General features: G+C 33.9%; 1 protein-coding gene across 3 annotated transcripts in view; it reads right to left on the bottom strand.

The window, feature by feature from the left end:
• Positions 1-26630, bottom strand: part of LOC106667468 — a 170139-nt gene that overhangs the window by 32121 nt on the left and 111388 nt on the right. For all 3 annotated transcript variants that reach the window (XM_024226366.1, XM_024226365.1, XM_024226364.1), the window contains exon 3: positions 1272-1341. In XM_024226366.1, coding sequence (XP_024082134.1) covers positions 1272-1338 — 67 coding nt within the window. In that variant the 5' untranslated portion in view covers positions 1339-1341. The remainder of the gene's footprint in view (positions 1-1271; positions 1342-26630) is intronic.

The following is a 26630-nucleotide window of genomic DNA, read 5'->3' as shown; positions in this document are numbered from 1 at the left end:
AAATAATAATCAATTCAAGATATAAAAAGTAGCGTGTTTTTCTAATAGCAAAGGAGCCTGCAGTCATTCCTCCTTTAAAACATGGATTTACTTGACGCTACTTCATCAGAAAAGTAGCGTTTCCTTACTCTGGAAGCAATTTTTACCAAATGAAGTCAGCTATACTGATTGTTCTCAAATGCTTTCTGCACCATCTCCCACTGCAAACTGAATTTCTTGCTCCTTGTCAAATCATCAACGCTATTAAAGTACAAATTAGGCTTCAAATCATGATTGGACACCTACAGTACTATTAAATGTGCACTTTTTGTGACTTATATTAGAATACTTCCATTACTTCATTTTTTCACTTCTGAACCCGGTGCCATATTGTAAATAGGGTTAAGTATTTTTATAGTTAGAATATTTTTCAAGGATATTCCATATTTTACTGATAACTGACTGCTGTTAGAACTAATGCCATGTAGTCCCGCCTCATTGGGCTTTCCAGTCCGCGGGTGTGTACGAGGGCAGGCAAACGAAATTAAAAGTTTAAAATGCAAAATTGTGAGAATATTCTAATGGCAATCCCAATTAATTATTAATGATCGTAAAATATGTTTTCCACTGATAAAAATTTAAATTGGTTTCATAAAGGATTTTTTGTCGTTAACCCTCTAACAACGTTTAAGTGTTTCCTCTCTATCGGCGAGTTTGGTGTTGGCGGTAATGGTTTTTCTTGCAGGGCTAACCAAACCGCTCGTAGGACTTAAACTTGACATGAGGCCTGCGGTTTCTAACCCATTTTCCTCGAATCTACCCCCTTTAAAGCCCAGTCAAGGACAGAGGTGTACTTTATAACAGGAACTCCGGTTCCAATCCCTCTAGAATATATCTCATCGCGAACAAAACATTCTCCAAAGAGATGTTTCTTGTTAAAAGTCTTTTAATATGGGAGTGGAAGCAACTTTAATTACAAGGCCGGTTAAAGTTGAAACCGGATTAGCCTTCCTCGACGTCAGGACTTACCTACCTTGACACGAAAGGATTTCCGCGAGATTTCCTTCAACTCGTGTACACAAGTTCGAATAAAATTTCTCTCCACCCTACCAATTCAACTAATTTACAATTGTTGATAACAAACGTCATGCCTTGAACAATTATTGAAAATATCGTGATTAACAAAATAAAGCATATTTATAATAAAAAAACGTAGCCTGTGTTGTAATTTTATATGAAACGACGTTAATTTTTTAGAAAATACAGCTATTTTGTAGAACGAGGATAATTACCTGTCGGGTAGACGACGACAATGGGCCGTTTTTGTTGGTTGGATGACACACCTCCTTGACTTGACATAACCTGAAAGCAGAATAAAAGAAAATCAATGAATTAATATATTCTAGTGAAAAAAAATTTTCTTTATATTCCAGTCTGCGTAATAAATAATCCGTAAAGGAATTACAGGATGGTTTTATTACATAGGGAAATATTGAACATTCTTATTCAAGACGAAACTGGAAAAAATGTATGATATATTATAATTTATTCAACCCTAATCTCGCCACCTACAGCGAATAATTTAAAGAAAAAAGTAAATATTTTAAAGATCTGGCAAAATAATAATTATATTAAAATATTCCAAAAGAATTCCTAGGGTTGTAGTAATCCAATACGCTTCTACACACTTTTAAATACAATGATCCAATGTAAGTTATTATTTTAGAAAACTCTTCTTCTTCGAAATTCTTATAAATAAATGCGCTGACGTGTTTCTTTTATTCCGGTGAAAGTGACAATAAAATTACCTTAACTTCTATACCAACCGAATACAATAGTTGAGAAGGCCTATCACTACTTTTACAAAGAGAAAAAAATATAATTTCCCGACTGAGGATTGGCCCTACGCGGTTGACACACGGGCACCTGCTCTAGGGCCAAAACCCGCCGTAGGTGCCCCTTATACAGAGAAAGGTAGCTCGATGTGTCCTACACAATAGAAGCGTGTCAGCCTTGGCTCCATACAAAGAGCGTGTAGGCATGCCGCCGGATTTAAGAATCGTTCTCTTCAGCTTTCAGCTATTTCCTCCACTATCGTGTCAATTTTGTTTGACAAGGGACGACCAGGTTATTGTGTCAGGGATTTAGACCAAACTTTTTATGGTGATTCTACACTAAAAAATATTGAACACGTATCGGCCAATCCTTTTGAATTGGCTCTGGTTTCGCCCAAAAATTGGAATGTTGAAATTTTCCATTTTTTAATATTTTTATTTCGCCGTTTTCATTGCTCAAATACATCATTTTACAAAATTTTTTATGTACATTGCACTAAAAATACAGTAAAAACTATTAAAGTTTACCAATAACTAAAACATATCAAAAAACCAGTTTTTTTGTAAACTAGGTCATAAACAATTTTTTTAAACTGCTTCTTAAAGCCTAAATCCTAATTCACAGAAAACAAAAATTTTTGTGCTCATTTAATTAAATTTACTTTATAATTATAATTTTTATTAATATTTTAATTGTACAATATAAATAAATAACTAAATTCCTTCAACCAAAATTATATTTGGTCCCTCCTGTTTCAAAATAAATGAATTTGAATTTTGTTGAGAATGTGTAGGAGAGGTCTAATATTCTTAATTTAAAATAACAAATTAACATAATAATATATTATGTAATTTTATTGTATAAATCAAAATGTTAATAAAAATTATGAGTATAAAGTAAATTTGATTAAATGAGCATAAATCGTTATATATAGATTAAAAAATATTATTTCTTGTATTGTTGTTAACATAAAAAGAACATTGTTAACATAAAAACTACATTCCACGACGCAGAATATTCTAATTTGGTACGATTTAAAAAAGTTAAATAAAAAAGTATTGCTTTTTTGAATATTTTTAGCACAGTAGGCCGGAAAATGGTTAAAACTTTGATTTAACCTATCTTGATATTAAAGTAATAAACCCTTAGATACCGGAAATATAGAGGAAATTAGTGTCAATTCATTTTTTGACTGATAATTTCGACGACCCTTCTGTGTGACTGACATTTCTAGTGACATTTTCTAACATCGTTTTTCTCAAAACCTAAGAGACCGATTTTTACGGTTGATAATTATTTTTAAAGGAATTGTCAAGTTCCTTTTTATAACTCTATTCGACATTAAAATCGGACTATTATTTCTATTTCAAAAAATTAAAAATTCTATTTAAATAATTTTAAAAAAAATTTCTTCAGTTAAAAAGGTTAATTTTTGACAAATAATTTTCCTATTTTGAGTATTTTCTTGTAGAAATGTTTTATATATTTTTATGGTACATACATCGTTAAAAAGCTACCATCTTCTTTTTTCAAATAGTCTGTTTGAAGTTAATATGCTTATAGCTATTCAATAAGATATAGCGATAACAACAACAAAAACTGTAGAAGTCAAAAAATCAATAATTTTAAATTCAAAGAAAAATTTAAATATACGGGTCACTAGAGGTGCTAAAACGCAATTTCATATTATTGGTTTTAAGAAAAAACGTTTTATGACCTAGTTTACCAAAAAAAATAGGGTTTTTCACGTTTTTTGGTTATTTATAAACTTTAATAGATTTTGCTATATTTTTATTGCAATCTACATGAAAAAGGCTGTAAAATAATATATTCCCAAACACTGGAACTCTCAACACGACACACAATAATGACACATCTACACAGGAAACAAACACTTTCATCCCTGAAGATGATCTCAATAAAGATCGAAACGTAGCACGATAAAGAAAAAGTATTTTTAAAACCTACGCCACTCCAGACTGTATCTAACGATTCCAAATAATTATATTCACAAAGTTCATTTGAGCAAATAAGACGGCGAATTAATTATAATTCGTAAAGTCGTGAGGATGGTGAAATAATCACCAATTGCATTTGATATCTATATTACAAATAAATTCACTAATTTTGTGGTCCGCTTGACCAATTAATATATTGTAATTAATTAAGGTTTTTAGTTAAGATAAAAAAGTCAATGGCACGAGCGGGATTCGAAAAATTGCATTGAAAAATGGCAAAAAGGAGGGAAAACTCAAAAAGGTGGGGTTGAGATGGGAAGTAGTGTCCGAGTGGATCGAGGTCACGATAGCTCAAGTGGTAGAGCAGCGGCGTATCTAGCCGAAGATCGTGGGTTCGAATCCCGCTCGTGCCATTGACTTTTTATCTCAACTAAAAACCTTAATTAATTGCAATTACAAATAAACTTTTATTATTATTCGATAAAAAGCCTACATCCCTTAATTCTTAATTTCGTTGATTCAACGTTAACCTCAATTTCGGATGTTAGAATTAATTATTCAGAAATCATTAGATGCGACACAAGACAGCAACTCAGATTTCTGAATAATTATCGGTTAACAGTCACTAACCACCACACATTTCTACGTTAGAATTAATTTTAATTAAATTAAAATGTGATCATCAGTAAATGATTATATTTATTAAGTCGTTAGTGAGTTGACCTAGGGCAGGCAATGAGCACAGTCACGTTTATACTGATCTTTGGACTAGCCCGTTTTTAATTGAAGGAGTGAGTATTTTCGGAACGTTATTTTGTTGTTGTTATAGTTATATTTGATGATTACAGTTTAGATTTACGAAGATCGTCTCTCACGAAAATATGATTTAAAGACCAATATTTTAAAGAAAATGTCCTTTCATTTTCTCTTTTTATCTATTACAATAATCCTTTTTAATGTGAAAAAAGTGTGTTTATCATTTTACTTTTCTTAATTCTATTAGGTTTGTAGAACATTAGTATGAATAAAATACCTCCAAAAGACGGAGAAGATATAAAAAACATAAATAGCCAACTAAAACGTTCCGAACCAAAATCTTCCAAAAACCACATAATTTTATGTTGACATAATAAGAGATAACAGCTTATAACAGTAATAAATTTCTGGATGCGGCCATTCTCAGCAATCAACCGTTAACTAAATAGCATCGTTAAAAGTTTTATTGCTCCATTTTACATCTAAGCCGTCTAAAACGATGATAATTATTATCATCAAGCCCGAGACAATATCCTGTCAAAACGATTCCAAAACTTCACATTAACAAAATTACATAAACGGCAAAAAGTTTTAATTAACGTAGTAATAATAAAAACTGGCCGGATTTACAATTTATTGTCTTCCGTCCCTAAGAGGAGTTTTATTCAATAAAAACACCGTGGGAAGGTCTTTGTTAGTTTTATTTATTACAAATAATGTATAACTGCTGAGTGTCGTCTTATATTGCGAGAAAGTTTTTCTAATATTTTTCAATAGATCCCAATACACTTCGGACGTTTCTTTTATCGATGCCACGAATGTTTTGAAAATATGTTTTTTGCGATAATTTGTAGTTTGTTGTTTGTTCAACGCTTCAGGTTATTTATTCTTTGCTATTTTTGTGCCATTTTTTTATATTTAATTTTATCGAAAGTAAGCAATTAGAAGGTTTCGTGCATTTAAATTTAATTAAATAGCATGAGGTATCTATAAAAGGTGAAATTTGTATAATTCTATGGACATTGATTTGAAAAAAGTATGAAAATTACATAACATTTGTTTTGGAAAGAAGTAAATACGATGGGAGGCTGGAATTTCGGCTGTCTCGTAAAACAATCGTATCAGTGGATGGGATTCGAGAAAATATGGGACAGGGGTTTAATGGATTTTGTAAATGTTTTTCATTGAAGTGGCCAAAATCGTTTTGGTTAAACTCGGTTTTGGTCGACCGTTATACAAATTAAAATAAAATAAAATTGAATTTACCCTGTTTTAAGGACTCCGTGCAGTCCATTTTATTTCGCCGACGGCCGGGGATATTTACTCCTACAATCCGTAATAAAATGGAACTTAGCATAGCTCGTTTCCGAAACTGGGGCGATGTTACGAATCAAGCATGCAAATGTATACAAATTTGCGATCTTGACACGCACAGGAACAATAAACGAAAAAGGGTATTCTAGTGAAATAAAAGTAAACTTAGACGGATGCAATAAAAATATATAACAACTATAAATAAACTGTTAGGCGATTGGATGAAAATATTTGCTGTTATTTTATTTAAAAAAAAAAAAACCCTAAGGCGGTTCAGATTTATACACCTGGGTCGGATCAACGTACCCAATTCATTGGATCAATTTAATACTTATGAATTAATCCATATTTGCTTAGTGGTCATAATTGACTGTATAAATTATTTCAATTAATTATTCTTTTTTTTTCACGTAAGGTTTTTAATTAATATGAAAAATTAGTGTCACGAGCGGAGATTTTCATTACAGAATCGTTACGAACGCATGAGTACATTATAATATATTATTTCAATTAATTATTCTTTTCTTTTAATTTAAGGTTTTGGTGGAGATGAAAAATTAGAGTCACGAGCGGGATTCGAACCCACGATGCAGAAGGTCGTGGGTTTGAATCCTGCTCGTGACACTAACTTTTCATCTCAACCAAAAAGCTTAAATTAACAAAAAATAAAAATTAATTGGATTAGTACTTATAAATGATCTAATTTTGTATAGTATAACTATGTCAGTCACAACTCTAACTCTAGACGCGAGGGCATTAGCAATATGCTGACTTGTGATTTGGTCGTCACTTATGATTTTGGTACGGTTATACTCGCTGGGTTGGTTATTGCTGATTGCCCTATTGTCAATGGTCCCCATGTGGAACGGTTGACAAACGTCCATCGTGTTGCCGCGATCCGGAATTATTGCTTGATTAGCCCTGCACATCTGTTCAGCACGTTCTAGCGATAATTTGAGAACTTTTCCTTTCATAAATACATCACCGGTTTGTTTAATTTTTGGGACTGTTCGGTCAAACAGAAAAAACGAAATGTTAATTCGTTTCTTTCTGGGATGGCGATTTGTCAATTTACCCTAATCTAATATTTTAAAAAAAGTTAATTCTTATTTCTTATAACTTTAACTTGATATTATGACGGCTGCCATTATTCTTTTAACTAGGAAAAAAATTATATAATTCCGTCATTCCATTCCGATCTTCCTATTAGATCACTATTTACTTCAAAGTCTGTTAGATAATAATGCTAATATTGAAGTATAAAATCTCGTGCACAATTTTGAACTATTTTGAGACATGTGAATTATATGTATATCATTTTTTTTTGCCTATAGAAGGTAATTACATACGAATCACCTTCATAAGTCACTAATTACGAAAACTTTCCTTGAGACATACATAATAATGTACATAATAGCCTAAACACTCACATGGCCGGAAAAATAAAAGTATATTCTAAATACAGAAAATAGGGGAACCGTGCGACCGAGAGATTAGGGTGTCCGACTGGTATGCCACGTTAGCGGTTTTGGGTTCGAATTCCGAATAACCCTTCTCTTTTATCCGAGGGTAATCTGAAAATCGAGAAGTGCTTCTGACCCTTTTTTTCCGACACATATGAGTAGTTTGACGTTAAGCCCTCCTGTTTGACAGGACTTACCTTATTTTACTTTTAAAAACCAAATATTGAAACCTGGTAGGAAACATTAATCCTTTAAACATTGTTAAATTAAAACGGCTTTTTATTCGGTATAAATATTCTAAAACATTTTTTTTAAACGATTTTTTTCTTAGTTTTTTCAAATTAGCCAATCCATTCCTAATTATATGATGGAGGGGGATATCACCATGAAATTCACCACATTGACATACTTAAATTTTTTTACAAAAACCAGTACACAAAAATCAAGTTGGACAGAAAAGAAATCAATAGAGAGACAAAATTCGAGCAAATTCACAAGTAATAATTTAAACATTAATTATTAATGAATTAATGGGATGTTAGGATTAGGTTGTTTTAGCCTGCACCATTTTGATGTGTTCGGTTTAATTTTTGATGGGAGACGGATGTCGGATTCAGCACCTAGGCTTCTTCTGGATTTAGTTTTGATGACTGTAATGGATAGATAATCCGGATTCATTCAACATAGGTAAGTTGTTGCAAATGGAAAAAGAACACGTTTTGCTTTTTTCAACGAACGGTTGGAATTTTTTTCTGACTGAGCTAAAAATGAGGGTATCAGACCCCAAAGAAGATTTCAAGGTGGTGTCTGATTTAATGTCTATCGAACATTGATATTCACTTGACGATAGACTGATGGCTTTGTAGGAATTGAAAAGTTTGACCACCCATTCATGGCCTGGCAGCATCGTATCTCGAAGCAGTTGGGAACTAGTGCTCAAAGGACTTCTCCAAACTTCGAAGGTGTTAACAAATCATCTATTGATCAATCATTGATGCCGTTGGCAAGCACACTTTTAAATCATTTAACAAAAAATACTCCACCTCATCCTTCTTTTAAGCTGTGATACTCTATCGTCCGAACAGTGAAATCCCTTACGTCTGACTTACCTATTTTGCTTACACGAGCAAAAATGAATAAATAAAAATAACTACCTTTCGTTGTCAGTAATCATTGTTATTAGTTTCTAATTTTATTTATTCGTCCTCTGTTTATTTTTGTGATTATTTGGAAAGACCCAGTCTAAATAGTTCGTTGGCACTTTTTGTGATAATTAGGTGAAGGCAGTTGTGGGTACTTGTGTTGGTTAACTGCGATTTTAAGAGTATTATACGGTTGGTTGATAACTTCTTCCCATCCCCAGTTATACTCACCTTGGATTTTTCATGAGAATCGCCGTAGGTAGGGTCATCACCTGTACAATTTCACTAATTTGTTACTGTTTTGAGGATACCATTTCTAGGCCTCATATCGAAACGGAAATTGATGAGAATTTCAATAAAGGTGTGAAGCGCGTCTAGCAAAACTACCAGAAATTTATAAAATATCTTTAAAATTTAGGTTGGAAATTGTTATATTATGATACGTGAGATGCAAATTTTGTTGAAACGCTACTTTATGAGTCTTTTTCAATGAAAAAAATAATCGTTAAATTATGTGCGTTAGCAGCAATTTGACTTTCGAGCGCATCATTCCACTACTCATCAACTTCACCGGGTTATTTTCATTACTTTTACTTACTCGAGCAGAAACTGTACGCGACTAGAGTGTTTCTGGATGTTTCTCAGTCCTTCGATGAAGTATGGCATGAGAAATTATTATACAAATTACAATTATTTTTTACACCAAGCCTATTATCTGATTATACAATCATACCTTAAGGAGAGATTTTTTGCAGTAGGGATCGGAGACTTCGGAAGAGGAAGAGGTGTGCCACAAGGGTCAATACTCGCTCCTTTTTTTAATTTTTACTTCTGATATGCACACAAATCTTTGGAAAATAATGTTTAACTTCTCAAATTCACAACGGTCATTCTTCTCCGCCGTGAGACGTCCTAGTATACACTTATACAATGAACTTGTCCCTCAATCCGACAAAGTTAACTACTTAGGGCTTTTTTACATTTGATAGAAGACTATCATGGAATCCGCACACACGATAAAAAAAAACATTCAACAAACGATTTAAAATGCTTTTTTACCTACTTAACTGACAATCAAAATTACCAGTAAAGTCAAAATTTTCGACATATACATAATTCAATACTATTGGGATGTTCGGGTGCCAAGCTTATGGATTGGCCAAATGTTCCAATATTCACAAATGACAACATTTTCAATCCAAAATTTTAAGACTAATTACTTTGCCCTTTTTTACGTTTTACGAAAAGAATATGTATAAGAGACCTCTTGAATGATTAATATCATTTTATTAATCCAGATGCCAATGGGTAGCTTTTTCCATAACGCCCATAATGCCGCAAACATAATATGAAATGCAATCTGCTGGTTGTATATAACAGATGTACAGTTGTAGGTAAAAATAAATGAAGTAAAAATAAATATTTTAATAAATTAAAATATTGCTTTTGACAGTTTCTAAAAATTAATGCATTATGATTGAGGGTCAAACAAATTAGGGCTTTTTAAACAGGGAACATGGTTTTTTTTTTACAAAAAAAGTGTATACATATTGCTTTCTTCTAATAATTTTCCTCATCTTCCTATTTTTAATTTTCCTCGTTCTATATTCTACGATCAAGTTTGCCGACAAGTTAAATCTTAAATTATTATGTACATTTCATGTTAAATTAAATTTAAAAAAAGTAAAAATGTGTTTCATATTAATTCTTTAACTCGTATTTCATGCTCACCCGTACATACGTGGACGCGTGTATGTATGTGGATATGTTTGTATATTTTAAATTTATATTGTTTCTACCCAAAATTTTAACTAAATATCATTGAACTAAGTATGGACAAGATACAAATTTTAATAGAATGAACTTGGCCAATAAATCCATCAACGGATTTTTTTCTTATCATTTAATAATTTTGTTAAACCACTTCGTTCCGCCGGCTGGTCGGTGTGGTTTTTGGGAGTCGGATCACGGTCCGGCCTCGCCCTTTCGATCCCGATGCGGGGCACGGAGTGCGTATAAGTCTTGTACCTATCAAATATCACATCTCCTATACAATCTCTTTTCAAAGAAGAATTTACAATAGAACCTGTGAGCGGAACTCCTCCAACTTATTCCCTTTGTCTCGTCCGCAAACAAGAGGGGCCTTCCTGTACCGAGATCTATCCTAAGATTCTCATTTGGTGCTGTCCAATTTACAAACTTCCAATCGATCATATCTCGGGAAATTCAGGTACTAAATGAATGGTTTCATTTTCAAAAAGAAGAGCAGCTACTTGAATTCGCAGTTACATGCCAAGATATTTGAGCTGTAAATACGATTGAAAAGTCTATTAATTACAAGGAGGCAGAAAAAATGTCTTTGCTTTATTTTAACTTTTTTCTCGATATTTTTCTTTTGATACTTTTGATGATAAACGTAAAGAACAATAAAAAACTATTGGCCAGATATGGGAGGAGATATCAGATACGCTTTAAACTGATTGATTGTTTTGCACATATGTGTGGGGAACTGGCTTGGAATCGGGGAAATAGACAATGAATCTGAATGAAAAACAGCACCTTTCAAAGTGAGCTTGCTTTGTCACAGACCATAAACACATATTTTCTATGGCCAAAATATGCCCAATGTTAACGGCGCGACCGGATACTAAACCATCACAACATCTTGATGTGTACCAACTGTATAATCGCGGCGCCGTTTTTCTTAGCAAAAATTAATACTTGTCGGCAAGAGGATTTTATTGTTTCACGTCAGCCTCAAAACTGATATTTAATCCATTTCGTAATAAACCACGTCAGTTTAATTATAATTTACATAGTGTATACAAAGTTTAATTTCCAACAAATATTTAATCGACGACAACAAAGTTTTGTGTTCTCAGACGCTGCCAATATGGGCAAAATGTCTTAGGAAAAATATTGTATTTATTATCTATATTTTCCTGCCACACCACAATAATTTATTAGTTTGAACATTAGAAAATTATAAGCGATTAATTCACGCTTAAATGAATTTTTTGTATTTTATACGGACAAACATCCCTACTGTTCTCAAAAATATTATTGTTATTATCTGTCATTATTTGGAGATCGTGAGATGCAGTCTGGTGTGACGTAGGTTTAGAAAAACATTTTCTTCATAGTGCAATAAAGATCGAAACGTTGGCACGATAAAGAAAATGCTTTTCTAAACCTACGTCACACCAGCCCGCATCTCACAATCTGCAAATAATCATTAATTAACGGTCACTAAACACCACACATGTTATTATCTGTTATACCACCCGACAATAATTTATTAGTTTCAGAAATTAGAAAATATAAAGATTTAATTCACGGTTAATTTAATTTTTTAATATGTTATATGGCCAAAATGTGTCTACTGTTACGGTGCGACCAGATAATAAACCATCACAACATCATGATATGTACCAACTGTATAATCGCGGCCCCGTTTTTCTAAGCCAAAATTAATACTTGTCGGCAAGAGAATTTTACTGTTTCACGTCAGCCTCAAAACGGAGATTTAAATCCTTTCGGAATAAACCACGTCAGTTTAATTATAATTTACATAGTGAATACAAAGTTTAATTTCCAACAAAAATTTAATCGACGACAACAACGTGTTGTGTTCTCAGACGCTGCAAATATAGGCAAAATGTGTTCGGAAAAAATATTATATGTACACACTATTTTTTCGTGGTCCGCTTGACCAATTAATAACATTCAATTAATTAAGGTTTTAAGTTGAGATAAAAAAAAGTCAGTGTCACGAGAGGGATTCGACCTTCGGCTTGATAGGCCGCTACTCTACCACTGGAGCTATCTTGACTTCGATCCCCTCGGGCACTAACTTCCAATCTCAACCCCACCTTTTGAATTTTCCCTCCTTTTTGCCATTTTTCAAATGTCAAGTAATCAGATTGGATTCTCGGCGACAAATGAAATGGCGACGGAGAGCTTTAGTGAAGTATACTTAATTTTAATTCATTAAATTCACTATTTTTCGTAGTCCGCTTGACCAATTAATAACATTCAATTAATTAAGGTTTTAAGTTGAGATAAAAAAGGAGGGAAAATTCAAAAGGTGGGGTTGAGATGGGAAGTAACTGGAGATCGTGACATGCGGTCTGGTGTGACGTAAATTTAGAAAAATTGATACTTGTCGGCAAGAGAATTTTATTATTTCACTTCAGCCTCAAAACGTAGATGTAATCCCTTTCGTACTAAACCACGTCAGTTTTTAACCAATTTTTCCCAATCCAGGCAGTATCGAACGGTAAATAATCTGTCAACATTTATTAACACCTTTACAAAAGGCTAAAATCCCTTCGGTAATAAGTCGGAAATTAATTAAAAAATTATAAATGATATAGTCTATCCTAAGGTTAATTTCCAACAAATCCCTCAGGCAATAAATTGGGAATGAGTTTAAAAAATTATAAATTATATAGTTATTCAGATATCGTGAGATGCGGTCGGGTGTGATGTAGGTTTCAGATAAATTATATAATGTATCCAAAGTTTAATTTCCAACATATATGTTATCGACGACAACAAAGTTTAGTGTTCTCAGACGCTGCAAATATGGGCAAAATGTGTTCGGAAAAATACCATATTTATTATCTATACTGTTCTACTACAGCAAAATAATTTATTAGTTTTGGAAATTAAAAAATTATAAAGGTTTAATTCACGCTTCAGTGAATTTGTTCATATTTTAAAGGGGCAAAATATCCCCACTTTTCTCAAAAATATTATTTGTTATTATCTGTATTGTTCTACCACATGACAATAATTTATTAGTTTTGGAAATTAGAAAATTATTAAGGTTTAATTCACGGTTCATTGGATTTGTTAATATTTTATATGGCCAAAATATGCCTACTGTTACCGCGCGAGCGGATATTAAACCATCACATCTTAATATGAGAGACCTGTATAATCGTGGCGCCGTGTTTCTTAGCAAAAATTGATACTTGTCCTTAAGAGAATTTCATACTTTTAACGTCAGCCTCAAAATAGATTTAATCCCATTCAGTTTTAACCAAATTTTCTCAATCCCGGTAATATTGAACGGCAAATCACCTGTCAAGGATCTCTCATCATTTATCAATACCATTGCACAAGGCTAAAACACCTCCGGCAATAAATCGGAAATTAATTTTAAAAATTATATTTTATATAGTGTATGGAAAGTTTAATTTCAAATAAATATTTAATCGACGATCACAAAGTTTTGTTCTCAGACGCTGCAAATATGGACCAAATAAGACCGCTGTTCGAGAAAATATTATATTTAATAATAATAAATAAATTCAAAAATTATAAGCGATTAATTCACGGTTAAATGGATTTTTAGTATTTTATATGGCAAAAACATCCTTACTCTTCCCAAAAATATTATAGTTATTATCTGTATTGTTCTACCATACGACAATATTTAATCGACGTTTATTACTTTGGAAATTTGAAAGTTATAAAAGGTTAATTCAAGGTTGGTAGGATTTGTTAATATTTAATATGACCAAACATGCCCATTGTTAACGGCGCGACCGGATACTAAACCATCACAACATCTTGATGTGCACGAACTGTATAATCGCGGCGCCGTTTTTCTTATCAAAAATTGATACTTGTCAACAAAAGAATTTTTTTAATTTCACGTCAGCCTCAACATAGATTTAATCCCGTTCGTACTAAACCACATCAGTTGTAACCAAATTTTATCAATCCAGGTAATATCAAACGGCAAATCACCTGTCAAGGACACTCTACATTTATTAATACCATTACAAAGCGGAAAATAACTCCGGCAATAAATCGGAAATTAATTTTAAAAAGTATATTTTATAAAGCGCATCCAAAGTTTAATTTCTAACAAATATTTAATCGACGACCAGAATGCTTTGTGTTCTCAGCCGCTACAAATATGGGCGAAATTCGCCTGATGTTCAGAAAAATATTACATTTACTATTTAAATTTCTGCCATACCACAATAATTCATTAGTTTGAAAATTATAAGCGATTAATTACGGTTAAATGGATTTTTAGTATTTTATATGGCCAAAACATTCCCACTCTTCTCAAAAATATTATAGTTACTCTCTCCAGTGTTCTACCACACGACAATAATTTATTAGTTTTGAAAATTAGAAAATGATAAAGGCTTAATTCACAGAATAAAATTAAAGAATTTTTTTATTTCACGTCAGCCTCAAAATAGAGATTTAATCCCTTTCGTACTAAACCACGTCAGTTGTAACCAAATTTTCTCAATTCAGGCAGTTTCGGACGGCAAATAACCTGTCAAGGATCTCTCAATATTTATTAATGTCATTTATTAATACCAAAAGACTAAAATCCCTTCGGCAATAAATCGGAAATTAATTTAAAAAATCATAATTTATATAGCGTATCGAAAATTTAATTTCCAACAAATATTTAATCGACGATAACAAAGTTTTGTGTTCTCAGAAGCTGCAAAGATGGGCAAAATATTCCCACTGTTCCAAAAAAAGTATATTTATTAACTCTGTTGTTCTACCCTACCACAATAATTTATGAATTTGTAAATTAGAAAATTAATAAGCGCTTAATTCACGGCACATTGCATTGTTCAATACATTGACAGGCAAAATTTCCACCCAATTGTAATATAACTTGATTTGTATATGTGTTTATATATTAATGAAAGTTTCACGTTTTTTAACGTTTAATAATTGAGTCTTTGTCTAAAAAACGAAAAAATGTAAATTGCTATGTGCAAAGGATTAAAGTAAAAAATTTCAAAAACCTAATTACAAATTACTTGCTCTGTATCGATATCCATTGTAAAAAATGGGGTGATTTCAGTTTGGAAAGAAAAGGCACTATGCAAAGAAAAAAAGTGGGAAAAATATTGGAATTTGTAGAGACATGTTCCAAGAATAAGGGATGCTAGTTTGGCCGAACCACCCCACTCGATTTGTATTGGAAATGGCCTGTACACAAACGTAAACACTACGTGACGTGAAGGACACGCCGAGCACTACTGGGTTAATTTAAACAGACACAACTCGCAGAAGTCAAAGCAAAAGGTTGATTAGCAGTTTTATGATTTTTGTATTCCACTGCCAAAATTTGGTAATCGGTCAAATAAAACAGAGAAAGAATTTCAAATGAATCGCATCAAAAACAATAAATGATTACATGACTCCGAGACACAAAATTTCACTGGGTTATTCCTTGAAGTTGGACTGGTCTGACATTGGAACGGAATATGTACGACTTTTGTCATCCGTGTTCGCACAGACTCCTCTAATATAGGGTGTAATCAAAGCTCTCACACTTGGAAACAACTTGAACGTGCGCCTTCGTGTGTTTAGTTCAGACCAGCGACTTTCTCCGTACAATGCACAGTCCAAAGGCCTCGCGTCTACAGGAATGCGCAATTTTCTTACAATTTTTGTCAAATCAAAGCCTTGAATCTATTTATCCGACTTGCGATTCATCGTTCCAATTCTCTTCCACAATGTAACGATTTTCCTATACGCAGTTGACATCTGTATTCACACAATTGCTAAGAACATTGGACGAGGCTTGCAAAGTATGTGGCCAAAAGAAACTGCTTCATCTAATAATTTCTTTGCTCGAATCTCAGATAAAGCCGTTGAAAAACATTTTAAAATCTTTAAATTAATTATTCTTTTTTTGTAAGGTCTTGCTTGAGATAAAAAAGCCTTTTTCATTTATGCAGTTTTTAGTTGTATGAATTTTAATTTTTTCTAAAGCAATAGTTAAGGTTTTTAGTTGATATAAAAAAGTCAGTGGCCCGAGAGAGATTCGAACCCACAACCTTCGGCTGAATACGCCGCTGTTCTACCACTTGAGCTATCGCGACTTCGATCTTCTCGGACACCAGCTCTCCATACTGACTTTTTAATATTTATTAATTGAAAGAAGTAACTTGGTTAATTGACCACTAAAACATAAATGGGTTAAATTTATGTTTTTAAAAAAATGTTTTTGTTTTCGTTTCATCAACCAAATCCTTTTAACCAGGTAAAACATCCCACTCATATTTTTATTACATTTATAAAACCTACAAAAATCGCTTCAAAATTGATATGTACCTGCCACAAGAACAACCACTAATGAGGGAAAAACAGCTCAGACAAGTTCCTAACATTAAGTTGTAGTGGCAGTAGTTCGTGGTAGGTTCCTGTGTGAGACCACCTTGGCTGACTGTCATTACGGTTTACAATTACAATTACAAAGGCAATCCCAAGGCGATTCATTCTATGATGGACCGAGAAACTAACGCTCACCATTCAACGTCAGTATTAATGAGAAAGCTTGCTAACTATAATCATTTCTTTTATGCAAAAGTTAAAAAGCCGTTAAAAACCATGACAGTTTTGAGTGTATACGACCGTTTATTGATCCGAAGAAGAACGATCAACCCTGGATAATTAGTAACTATTTATTTATTATCAATGGAATTTGGTATAGGAAACTTGTGTCCTTCAAACGTGATTTGCTATGTGAGGAGCCGTTCAAAACAAATGACTCTTTATTAATTACGATTAATTTTATGAAAGTTTGATATAACTATATAACTATGCAACTTTGATCGGAGCTTTCCAAAACATACTTTCCTCTTAAATATAACTTTATCATCCAAACTCAAAAAACTCGATACGATGAAAATAGTTTGCCAAAATCCGCACCGCTACCCAATTTGTATTACTTTGTAAAAATCCTTATAAATATGAAGTAACCACTAAACAAATAAGAATATGCCTTAATTTGAAATTGATTTGTGTCCTTTTTTCAAGAGAAATCCTTTATAAGGTATTTCGGATTACTGATTTATATAAGCTCAATTTTGCATGTACATACCAACATACGTGTTCCAAGCTGAACCACATATCTCAGCCCTTCGGAAATTCCAGATTTTTGTGCATTTATTAAATAACTAATAAATTAAGGCTTTGAGATTCACCCTCCCCTCCAGGGGTTATCAACAGCTAGGTTATTTCAACCACCAACATCAGTTTCCAAATCCAAACCAGCTTACACTCTCACTCACTTTTAAATACATTTTTTTTACAATTCTGTTCATTCCATGCAAAAATTAAAACAAATAGTATTAATAATAGAATGAAAATGTGAAAAGGAACCATCTAGTTGAGCCGTTGCAACATCAACATGATGAGTGGGATGTGCTCCATCCTAGGGGAACGATGTCAAGTAGAGATATCGCGCAGCCACCGAAGTTTCACTCCTCTGTGAGGATTATTAAGTGATGTGGTGGAAGTCATTTTTTGACCAGAGTGGTTGGATGATGGGATAGCTTGGAGTGGAACCTGTTATAGTGGGATCGGGCTAGATGAGTAGCAAGAGGAACATTTAGGTCGGTATGGATAGTGTGATTTGAAACTTCGAAGGGGGCTTGACCATTGTTCTGAGGATTTTAGATTGGAGGGATTGGATTCGGTTATGGTTAGAACGCTTAGCAGTCCCGCAGAGTTCATGTCCGTATGTCAGCGGGGTTTAGCATTCATATGTTACTGTCTTGCGCTTAAATCGTGTATGGGGGTTGGATGTCAGTCGTTTGTCCAGGTAAAGCACTAGGTAACGAGCATGGTTCACGATAGGGAACATTGCTGAGGCATACTAGTGGCAACATTGTCTTGTTTGGGATGAATGTTATGTACTGTTGACCCCCAAAAAGCTTCATTTTTTTGTTATTTTTGGCTGACCAAAGTTCGCCTCGGGAGGCCCTGTTTAAATCGCTGAGGGCCCTATTGTTTTTACTTTGGGAAGCGATAACGCCGGTATTTTCGGCCTTTGCACGGGAGTAAATTAGTCTCTCGCTAGCTTGGGTCAGCACAAGACGCACCGTTTACCGAATCGATTATCGAACCTAATATCGATTTTTGGATATTGACCTTACGGACTACGTCAAATGTATCGTCATCCGGCTCTACACGCACGTTCGTCGGCGTGGAACCCAGCAGGAACCTCCAGCTCAACACCGCTTATTTCGATTGCTTGGAGAAGCGAGTCGTCATCCCACCAAGTACTTTTTTTTGTACAACCCTGGCCAGTAGGTTTGTAGGTTTGATTATGAATTATTGTGGATAATTATGGAAATTTTTTTAATTTTTTTGCTCAGTATAAATAAATTGTAAATCTTTAATTTTTACTTTAAAGTATTATCAATCTCCCCTTTCGTTTTTCCCAAAACCTCTTAAGTATAATACAGTATTGCTACCTATTTCAAAGAGAAAAAAAATTAATTGTATACCTCTTGAAACGGGTGCGGAAGTTTGGGGGTCAATTATGATCCGCTCTTCATCCCAACATGTACATTGATTTTGTTTCATTAACCTCGATTCACTTTCGGAGTCAGGTTTGATGAGATAGGATGGCGATATTATCGGCAACGGTGTGAGTATGTTAGGTGCTGTAGGTAGGGCAGAAGTATAAATTGAGTAGAGGAGTGAACCGAAGACGCCGCCCTGTGGGGCAACTGCTAGAATAGGGCGGATATGAGATTATCAAGTTTTGAGAGATACTTGGAAGTAATAGTTTGTTGTAATAGGATACGGTAATAGGTTCTTGGTAGGATGTTCTTGAGCTTCCATAACAGTCCAGACCATACCCGGTCAAAGGCTTGGGATATCCAAGAACACACCATGACAATATTGCTTTAGCTCTAGGGAAGTGGAAATAACGTTTACTATGCGATGTTTTTTGTCGGACAGTCGAGTGGAAACTCCTAAAGCCGAATTGGCAATGAGGAATTGTGTCAGTTGGAATTTCTTGGACAAGCGGATCAACAGGAGCTTTCCCGGTATTTTGCCAATAATGGGCAAAAGGCTGATGGGTCGGTTAATCGATTTTTATAGTTTTTATTTACATGTGACAAACACTTTATCTACCTACTCTTAGACGTACTAAACTAAATACGTGTAATACTCAACAACCCCAGTTGCAGGCTTCGTGTTACCAGCCGTGTTACTGAAGGATGGAGGGAAAAACAGTATCAACCGTTTTACATACATGTATATAATTTTAATCTGTAGGACCGCTCTATAGGTAATTTTTGAATGCAGGAGGTTTTTTACATGACCCTAAGAACACGTGTTTAAAATATGGCTATGCTAATTGCGATTTAAACTGAAAATGTCTGCGATTGAGTGAATATTTTCTAAAACCTACTTTATTTATATATTACAATTAATTAAGGTTTTTAGTTGGGATAAAAAAGTCAATGGCACGAGCTGGATTTGAACCCACGATCTTCGGCTTGATATGCCGCTACTCGACCACTTGAGCTATCGTGACCTCGATCCACTCGGACACCAACTTCCCATCTCAATCGCACCTTTTGAATTTGAGATGGGAATTTGGTTAATCAAGCCGAAGATCGTGGGTTCGAATCCCGCTCGTGCCATTGACTTTTTTATCTCAACTAAAAACCTTAATTAATTGTAATGTATTAATTGGTCATGCGGACCACGGAATTAGTGAATTTATTTATATAATGTGTACATTTTTTCTTTAGTCTTTTTTTTTTTTTTTTTTTTTGAAAGAAGGAATTTAATAATATGTCAGGTACCTGCGACAACAGAAACTTTATGCGGGAGATGAGGTAGTAATGAAAATAAAAAAGTACTTAAAACAAGGAACGCTAATACCATTTGGGAAGGAAGGACTGCGTCAATGAGGAAACAATTCAATTTCAACGAAATCTTTTACGCTCTATAATAAAAAAGAACCCCCCTGTTTTCAAAGGCCAAACAGGACCCTTAAAAATTAAACAGTTTATCTCAGTAACGATTTTAATTTTCTAGGCCTGTTATCTTAAATTGGTGTATTTTTTAACCGTTTGTTTAAATAACTCAAGATGGATTAAATTTATCGCTGGCGTAGAGTCTGTTCTTTTACATCAAAATAACATAGTTTAAACCAAGTGTACTTGTATTCTATGAAAATAAGCATTTAATGTTTGAACAGAATCTTGATATTGTTGATAGCAAGTTCTAAAAGTTTTCGTTTAGTCAGAAAGTACAACGTAGCATACATACATCTACTTGTGTAATATAAAATAAAAACGATCTTTTACTGACAATCAATCAGTCGTTCTCTCTCTTTCTCTATTTTTATATCTTTCCTCTTTTCTCTCTCTCTTTCTCCCTCTCTGTTTTCTCTCTCCCTTTTCCCTCCTTCCTCCTCCCTTTCCTCTTTTCTTCCTAACTCTTTCCTCTTTTCTCCCTCTCTTTGTTTTCTCTCTCCTCTTGTTCCTTCGCTCTCTCTCTCTCTCTCTCTCTCTCTCTCTCTCTCTCTCTCTCTCTCTTCTTTTTGCTCTATCTCTTTCCTCTTTTCTCCCTCTCTTTGTTTTCTCTCTCCTCTTGTTCCTTCGCTCTCTCCCTCTCTCTCTCTCTCTCTCTCTCTCTCTCTCTCTCTCTCTCTCTCTCTCTTTCCTCTTTCTCTACTTTCTATATCATTTCTCTCTTCTTCCCCTCTCGCCATAACTTATTTTCTGCCTCCTTTTTTCCATCCTTTGTTCTCTCTCCTCTTTTCTTCCTATCTCTTTCCACTTTTCTCCCTCTCTCTGTTTTCTTTCTTCTCTATTTTTTCTCACTCTCTCTTCTCCTCTTTTCTTCCTATCTCTTTTCTCCTTGCTCCCTCTCTCTGTTTTTTCTCTCCCCTTTTCTCCTCGCTCTGCTCACTCTCTCTCTCTCTCTCTTTTGTAAACTTCTCTTTTGTAAAGTAAATCCCAATTAAAAATTCATACAAATAGTATTATGTAACTAATACTTTTCATTTTGGTTATTCTAGATACAGCGTCATATAATATTTACCTATTACATTCAAATTTTTTCATAATTTATAATAAGTTAAAACTGTTTAAATTTAACTATTAAAAAGAAGTTGGGCAATGTAATTCTTGTTGTCAAAACTACTTTGCATTTCTTCCTGTTGTCGTATTACAATGCATTAAAAACAATTACATAGCTAATGATCAATTTACGAATTACAACGTTACAATAATGTAAAATAATAATTAAAATAACATTAAAATTACCTGCATTATGTAATTTACATATCATTGAAATTGAGATTCCACTGCCTGCTCCGGGATTCGAACCCAGAACCGCTACCGTGGCAAATGAGAAAATACTAATTCTACTTTTTACTCGGAAAATACTACTACAGAAAATACTAACTGATACCATATTGAGGAGTGACGTTGAGTTCAGTACCTCTTGAACTACTGGGACCCCCCTTAGCTGGACACTTGTCTCAATAGTAGATCAACAACTGAAGATGGCGAAATGACGAAATGCGTCTGACGGACCAAAACCAGAGAGGATGTGCGACGATGTCCTAGTCTAAATGATCGGAAATAACTGAAATAAGGTTTATCATTCCTAAGCTCATAGGAGAAGGAATTAGGCCAAGTGTTGTATAATAAAAACATAGAATGTGGCTACAACCTAAAAAGTGTTGGGTGGTTAAGTGGTTAATATTAAACGTGGAATATTGTTATAACCAAAACTTACGAGTTTTAATATACTTGGAATCAAATTGCCAATTTCTAGCCAACGACTTGGTAATTGCTTGACTTTCTCCCTTGTCCAATTAGGAACAACGATTTTTCTCGAGATTATAAACATAACAATTACATGAATTGAACGCTCTAATTGGTCGGCCACCTCAGTTCTTTAATTAGCAATTTTTTAATAGCATTTAACAGAATTTAATGTCAATTTCTGAACCTTGAGCAAGTGACACACTAATACTATCACACCACTTTATGTGCACCGTAAACTCAAAATTTGTACGGTGCCAGGATAATCTTTCTTGGGGGCTTATTGATTCTCGACGACGAGTAGACCTTTTTTGAAATGGGCGTAACTGATTCCAATGTGGTAATGTATGTTTAACTAATTATGCTAGTCTGGTGACTAAACGGATTTGATGCTGTAAATGTATGTGGGATAAATTATAACGGTCTCGTAATTACTGCTTAACCCATATGCTTTTCATTCTTTTTTTTATTTTACCCAAAGGGAAGCGTAATTTTCCGTTCATGGGAAGCGGTATGACGGAAAACCAGAATACGCGCTGTTGGCAGTTCCCCGTATCAGACATAATCCATCTGGATGTCATCTATTCACCGTGCTTCTCCAAAATAAGAATACCTAAGAAAAATACATTTAAACATTGGACAACATGCGTTTTCAGTACACTGCGCTATCAATATAAATTGAGAGTCCAGCATAGTTACAAACCTGACATCACAACGAACATTTGGAATAAAATTAATTTTTTGGAATAAAACTATAACTAAAACTTATCTTAAATCGATAATATTGTTACTACTATATTAATTCATACATGATTAGCGGTCACAATTGTCATATTTAATAATTTCAATTAATTACACTTTTTATGTAAAGTCTTGGTTGAGTTGAAAAAGTTAGTGTCACGAGCGGGATTCGAACCCACGACCTTTGGCTCAATTCGCCACGTGAAATCACGATAGCTCAGCCTAAGGTCGTGGGTACGAATCCCACTCGTGACTCTAACTTTTTATGTCAACCATGATTTTAGATAAAAAATGTAATTAATTGAAATTGTTATTACTATTTTCAATAGGTTGTTCTGTAATTTATTTTTTATATTAATATTTATTTTGTTCAATAGGCGAAGACACCTACAAACAATTTTCGTAAAAAGTTTCTTTATTTACATATAATTATGCCAGTTCCTTCTTTTCAGAAATTTCAAACTTAAATACTGTACAAAAACAAGTTTAAAACTTAACATGGTTGTGGCAAGAAAAAAAAAACTTAAATTTACAACAAACATGCTGTTTCAATTTAACTCTAGTGTTATGTTATTTGCTGTTACAAGGAATTTTTTATATTCTTCATCCAATTCATTACGCTTCATAAAAAAATTTAAAAAATATTTTTAATATATACATGTTTACTACATTCGTATTTATTATTTGATATTATTATTTACCTATTTATTCTGATATTTTTGTTAGTTATATGTCAATTGTCACCTTATTTTTTATTTCTTTGAACATTGATAATACTTCTATTTTTTGACAAATTTATATAAACATTTTCTAGCCACACCAGTTTTTAATTGCTACTTTCTTTTTCTGTTATTTTAACATTTATAACATTTGCATATGATTAGCCTCTATTTGCATATATCCATACGACTCCGAAAACAGAAATACCAAAAAAATTACGAATATTATATTTTTGTTGTCTTCGTCTATTGAGTACAAATAGTAAAAACCAATAAAACAATTATTTTCACCAATGTGAAAAAGTTTTCATTAATAATAAAAAAATCCTTTCAAAAGAATGCCTGTAAACTCTGTTTAGATTCTTTTTTATTTATTGAAATTTCTCTTACATATAAAGTAAATTGCCTAACAATAACTTTTTTTTTACTTTCAACTGGCAGAACGAATTATGCATTGGATTTATTTACAGGCACACTGACAGGCAAAAAGTTCCACCCAATTGATTTTTTTTTCATTTTCTCAATAAAAGACAATTCTGCCTTTAATTTGTCTCATTGTTTTTATATAAATAAATGTTTGTTTATGCTATATTTTAAATTTGGAATACCAATTACAGGTAAGCACACTGTACACTCCAGAACAAGGATAAAGTATTTTTCAATGATTGCTTTTTACGGATTTTTTTTTTTAATTATTATTATTTTTTTTTATTACAATCTGCAATTATTATTTACAACATGTAATTTGCGGATACATGAACAACTATATATATGTACAACTATTTACATTGAGGGGAGAAAATAGTCAGTGCTATCCTCCCTCTTCACTTTGTTTTTGTTTTTTTTCAGTTCACTCGGAAAGGAGGTCGCGGGGCCATTTCCTCTTAAGACGCCTTATGGGGTTGTAGGGATGGGTTCTATCGGACAGGGCTTGGGCAAGACTATTTGGATGGTGGGAAAGTTATTTGTGAAAATTGGTAAATTTTTGGGGAATAAATTTTTGGATATAAGGAATTTGAAGGTCGTTGTGGAGGGTAGTATTTGAGGCATAATAAGGAGCATTTACAATGGATCTGAGGACTTTAGATTGAAAGGATTGGAGGCGTGGATATTGGAAGGTTTAGCGGTTCCCCACAGTTCTATCCCGTACGTCCAAATCGGTTGTAGTAATGTTTTGTAAATTGTAAGTTTGTTTTTTGTCGATAGTTTAGACTGTCGTCCTATGAGTCTGTGCAGTAGACCATACCGTCTGTTTAGGTTTTGTCGTGTCAGTTTACGGAATTTAAAATGTTTATTCGGGGGCCGCGGTAGCCGAGTGGTTAGCATGAGAGACTCTCACGCCGAGGTCGTGGGTTCGATTCCCACCGTCGCCTCTGGCCCTTTTTTCCCGNATATATTCTAACTCATTTTGATTCTGAAACAATAAACTGTTCAGGTTTTATCTTTGTTTTCTTAATTTCAATTTTTGACTTTAAAAATGCCACTTAGTGCCTGAGGATGTTGCGCGTGGTGTGGCACGTATTGATGATGTTCCATCAGGTTTGCGGCTATTGCCATCGGGGATCTCTACGAATCACTGCGACACGCCGCTAGACGTTTTTGAGAAACTGTGTCCTACCAGGGAAGACCCGTTTCTGGGCCCTAGGGTAACAGAATTTTCCGAAAGCGGCACCTTAGTGTTGTTCAAACAATTCATCAGCTCCAGGAAGCTCGAGGTGTCCAAATTTCTGAATGAATTGCTCGACGAAGATCAAATCAGTATGGGCTGATGGCTTTTTGCCCCGTAAGAGGATCCTCGATGAAATCAGCGACAATCCTATTCTAATGCATGATAAAGCCCGTCCACATGACCCTCGCATAGTATAAAAGTACCTTCAACAGCATAACAGGATCATAGCCCGGCCAGCCCATTCTCCAGACTTTAACCCCATCGAACTTTTATGGGATAGCCTCAAGAGACGAATAAGAGCAGGTCCGTCACTTCCTGATACATTCCACGATCTTAAGAGTTCTCTGCGCGAAGAATAGGATAACCTCCAACAAAGAGACATTTCCCGACTGGTAGAATGTATGCTGAGGCGTGATTGAGATGTAATTAAGACAGGCGGAGGGAATACGCGATATTGAAATGTTAATTCAAATTCTAAAACAAAATTTAAACAAATTTTATCTATCCGTCTTTTTTTCACTTTTCATTTTCCATAGCACCTCACTTTTTTAAAACTTTTTTCGACTCGATTATTAAACGTTAAAAAACCTAAAACTTTTATTTATATAAAAATATATATACAAATCAAGTTCTCAAGTGGGGTGGAATTTTTTGCCTGTCAGTGCATTTTAATATCTATAAACTTGTGGATGAAATTCCTGTTTCTTTGTTAATGTGGTAAATAATGATTTGTTGATTTATTAATATGCACAGGCAATACTTGCGCGTACCGGAAAGCGATTTTTCAAAAACTGTTTTCAATTTTATCCTTCGCTAATGAAATATGTATTAACTACGGAGATATTTTATAAAGGTAGAATACGTTTTAGTAAATGTTTATGTACTAGTATAAGAAAATAATCAATACACACCATAGAGAATAAAGGCATCGTTCCATATCCTCTAACTTTACTGTCTGATATTGTTTACATACAACACATTGTATATTACAAATATGTTGAAATATATCATCAACCTCAGAATATAAAGCATGAATCTACCTAAATGATTACGTGCAATAAAAAAAACTGGAATTATTGTACATTAGTAGAAGGAAAACGTAGTGACAACTGTCGAAAAAGCGGGTCGGAATATCCGCCTACACGCTATTTCCATTTAGAACGTGCTCGATCATTCGCGTACCTTTATTTGTTAGGCCATAACAAATAAAACCTGTGCAAATAAGAGTACCGATTTCACTTAAGTCCGGTATGGGGTGGAATTAAAATGCCGATAAAATTGGCAATCCGGCCGCCGCCGCCCCCATTTTTCAACCCCATATTTGCGAATGTTCAGATGTGATCGACAAATATCCACCAATACTTAGTGATCAACCACCCGGATGATCATTTAATCGTGCTTTGTTCAGATCAGGCGTCCACACGGCGACCACCTACTTGTCGCGAATTCGAATCTCCTGAATTT

Source organism: Cimex lectularius, unplaced genomic scaffold, assembly GCF_000648675.2.
Source record: "Cimex lectularius strain Harlan isolate CLEC.00 unplaced genomic scaffold, Clec_2.1 scaffold171, whole genome shotgun sequence".
NCBI lineage: Eukaryota > Metazoa > Arthropoda > Insecta > Hemiptera > Cimicidae > Cimex > Cimex lectularius.
Note: the sequence above shows the minus strand (reverse complement) of the source record. Positions and strands in the feature narration are given on the sequence as shown.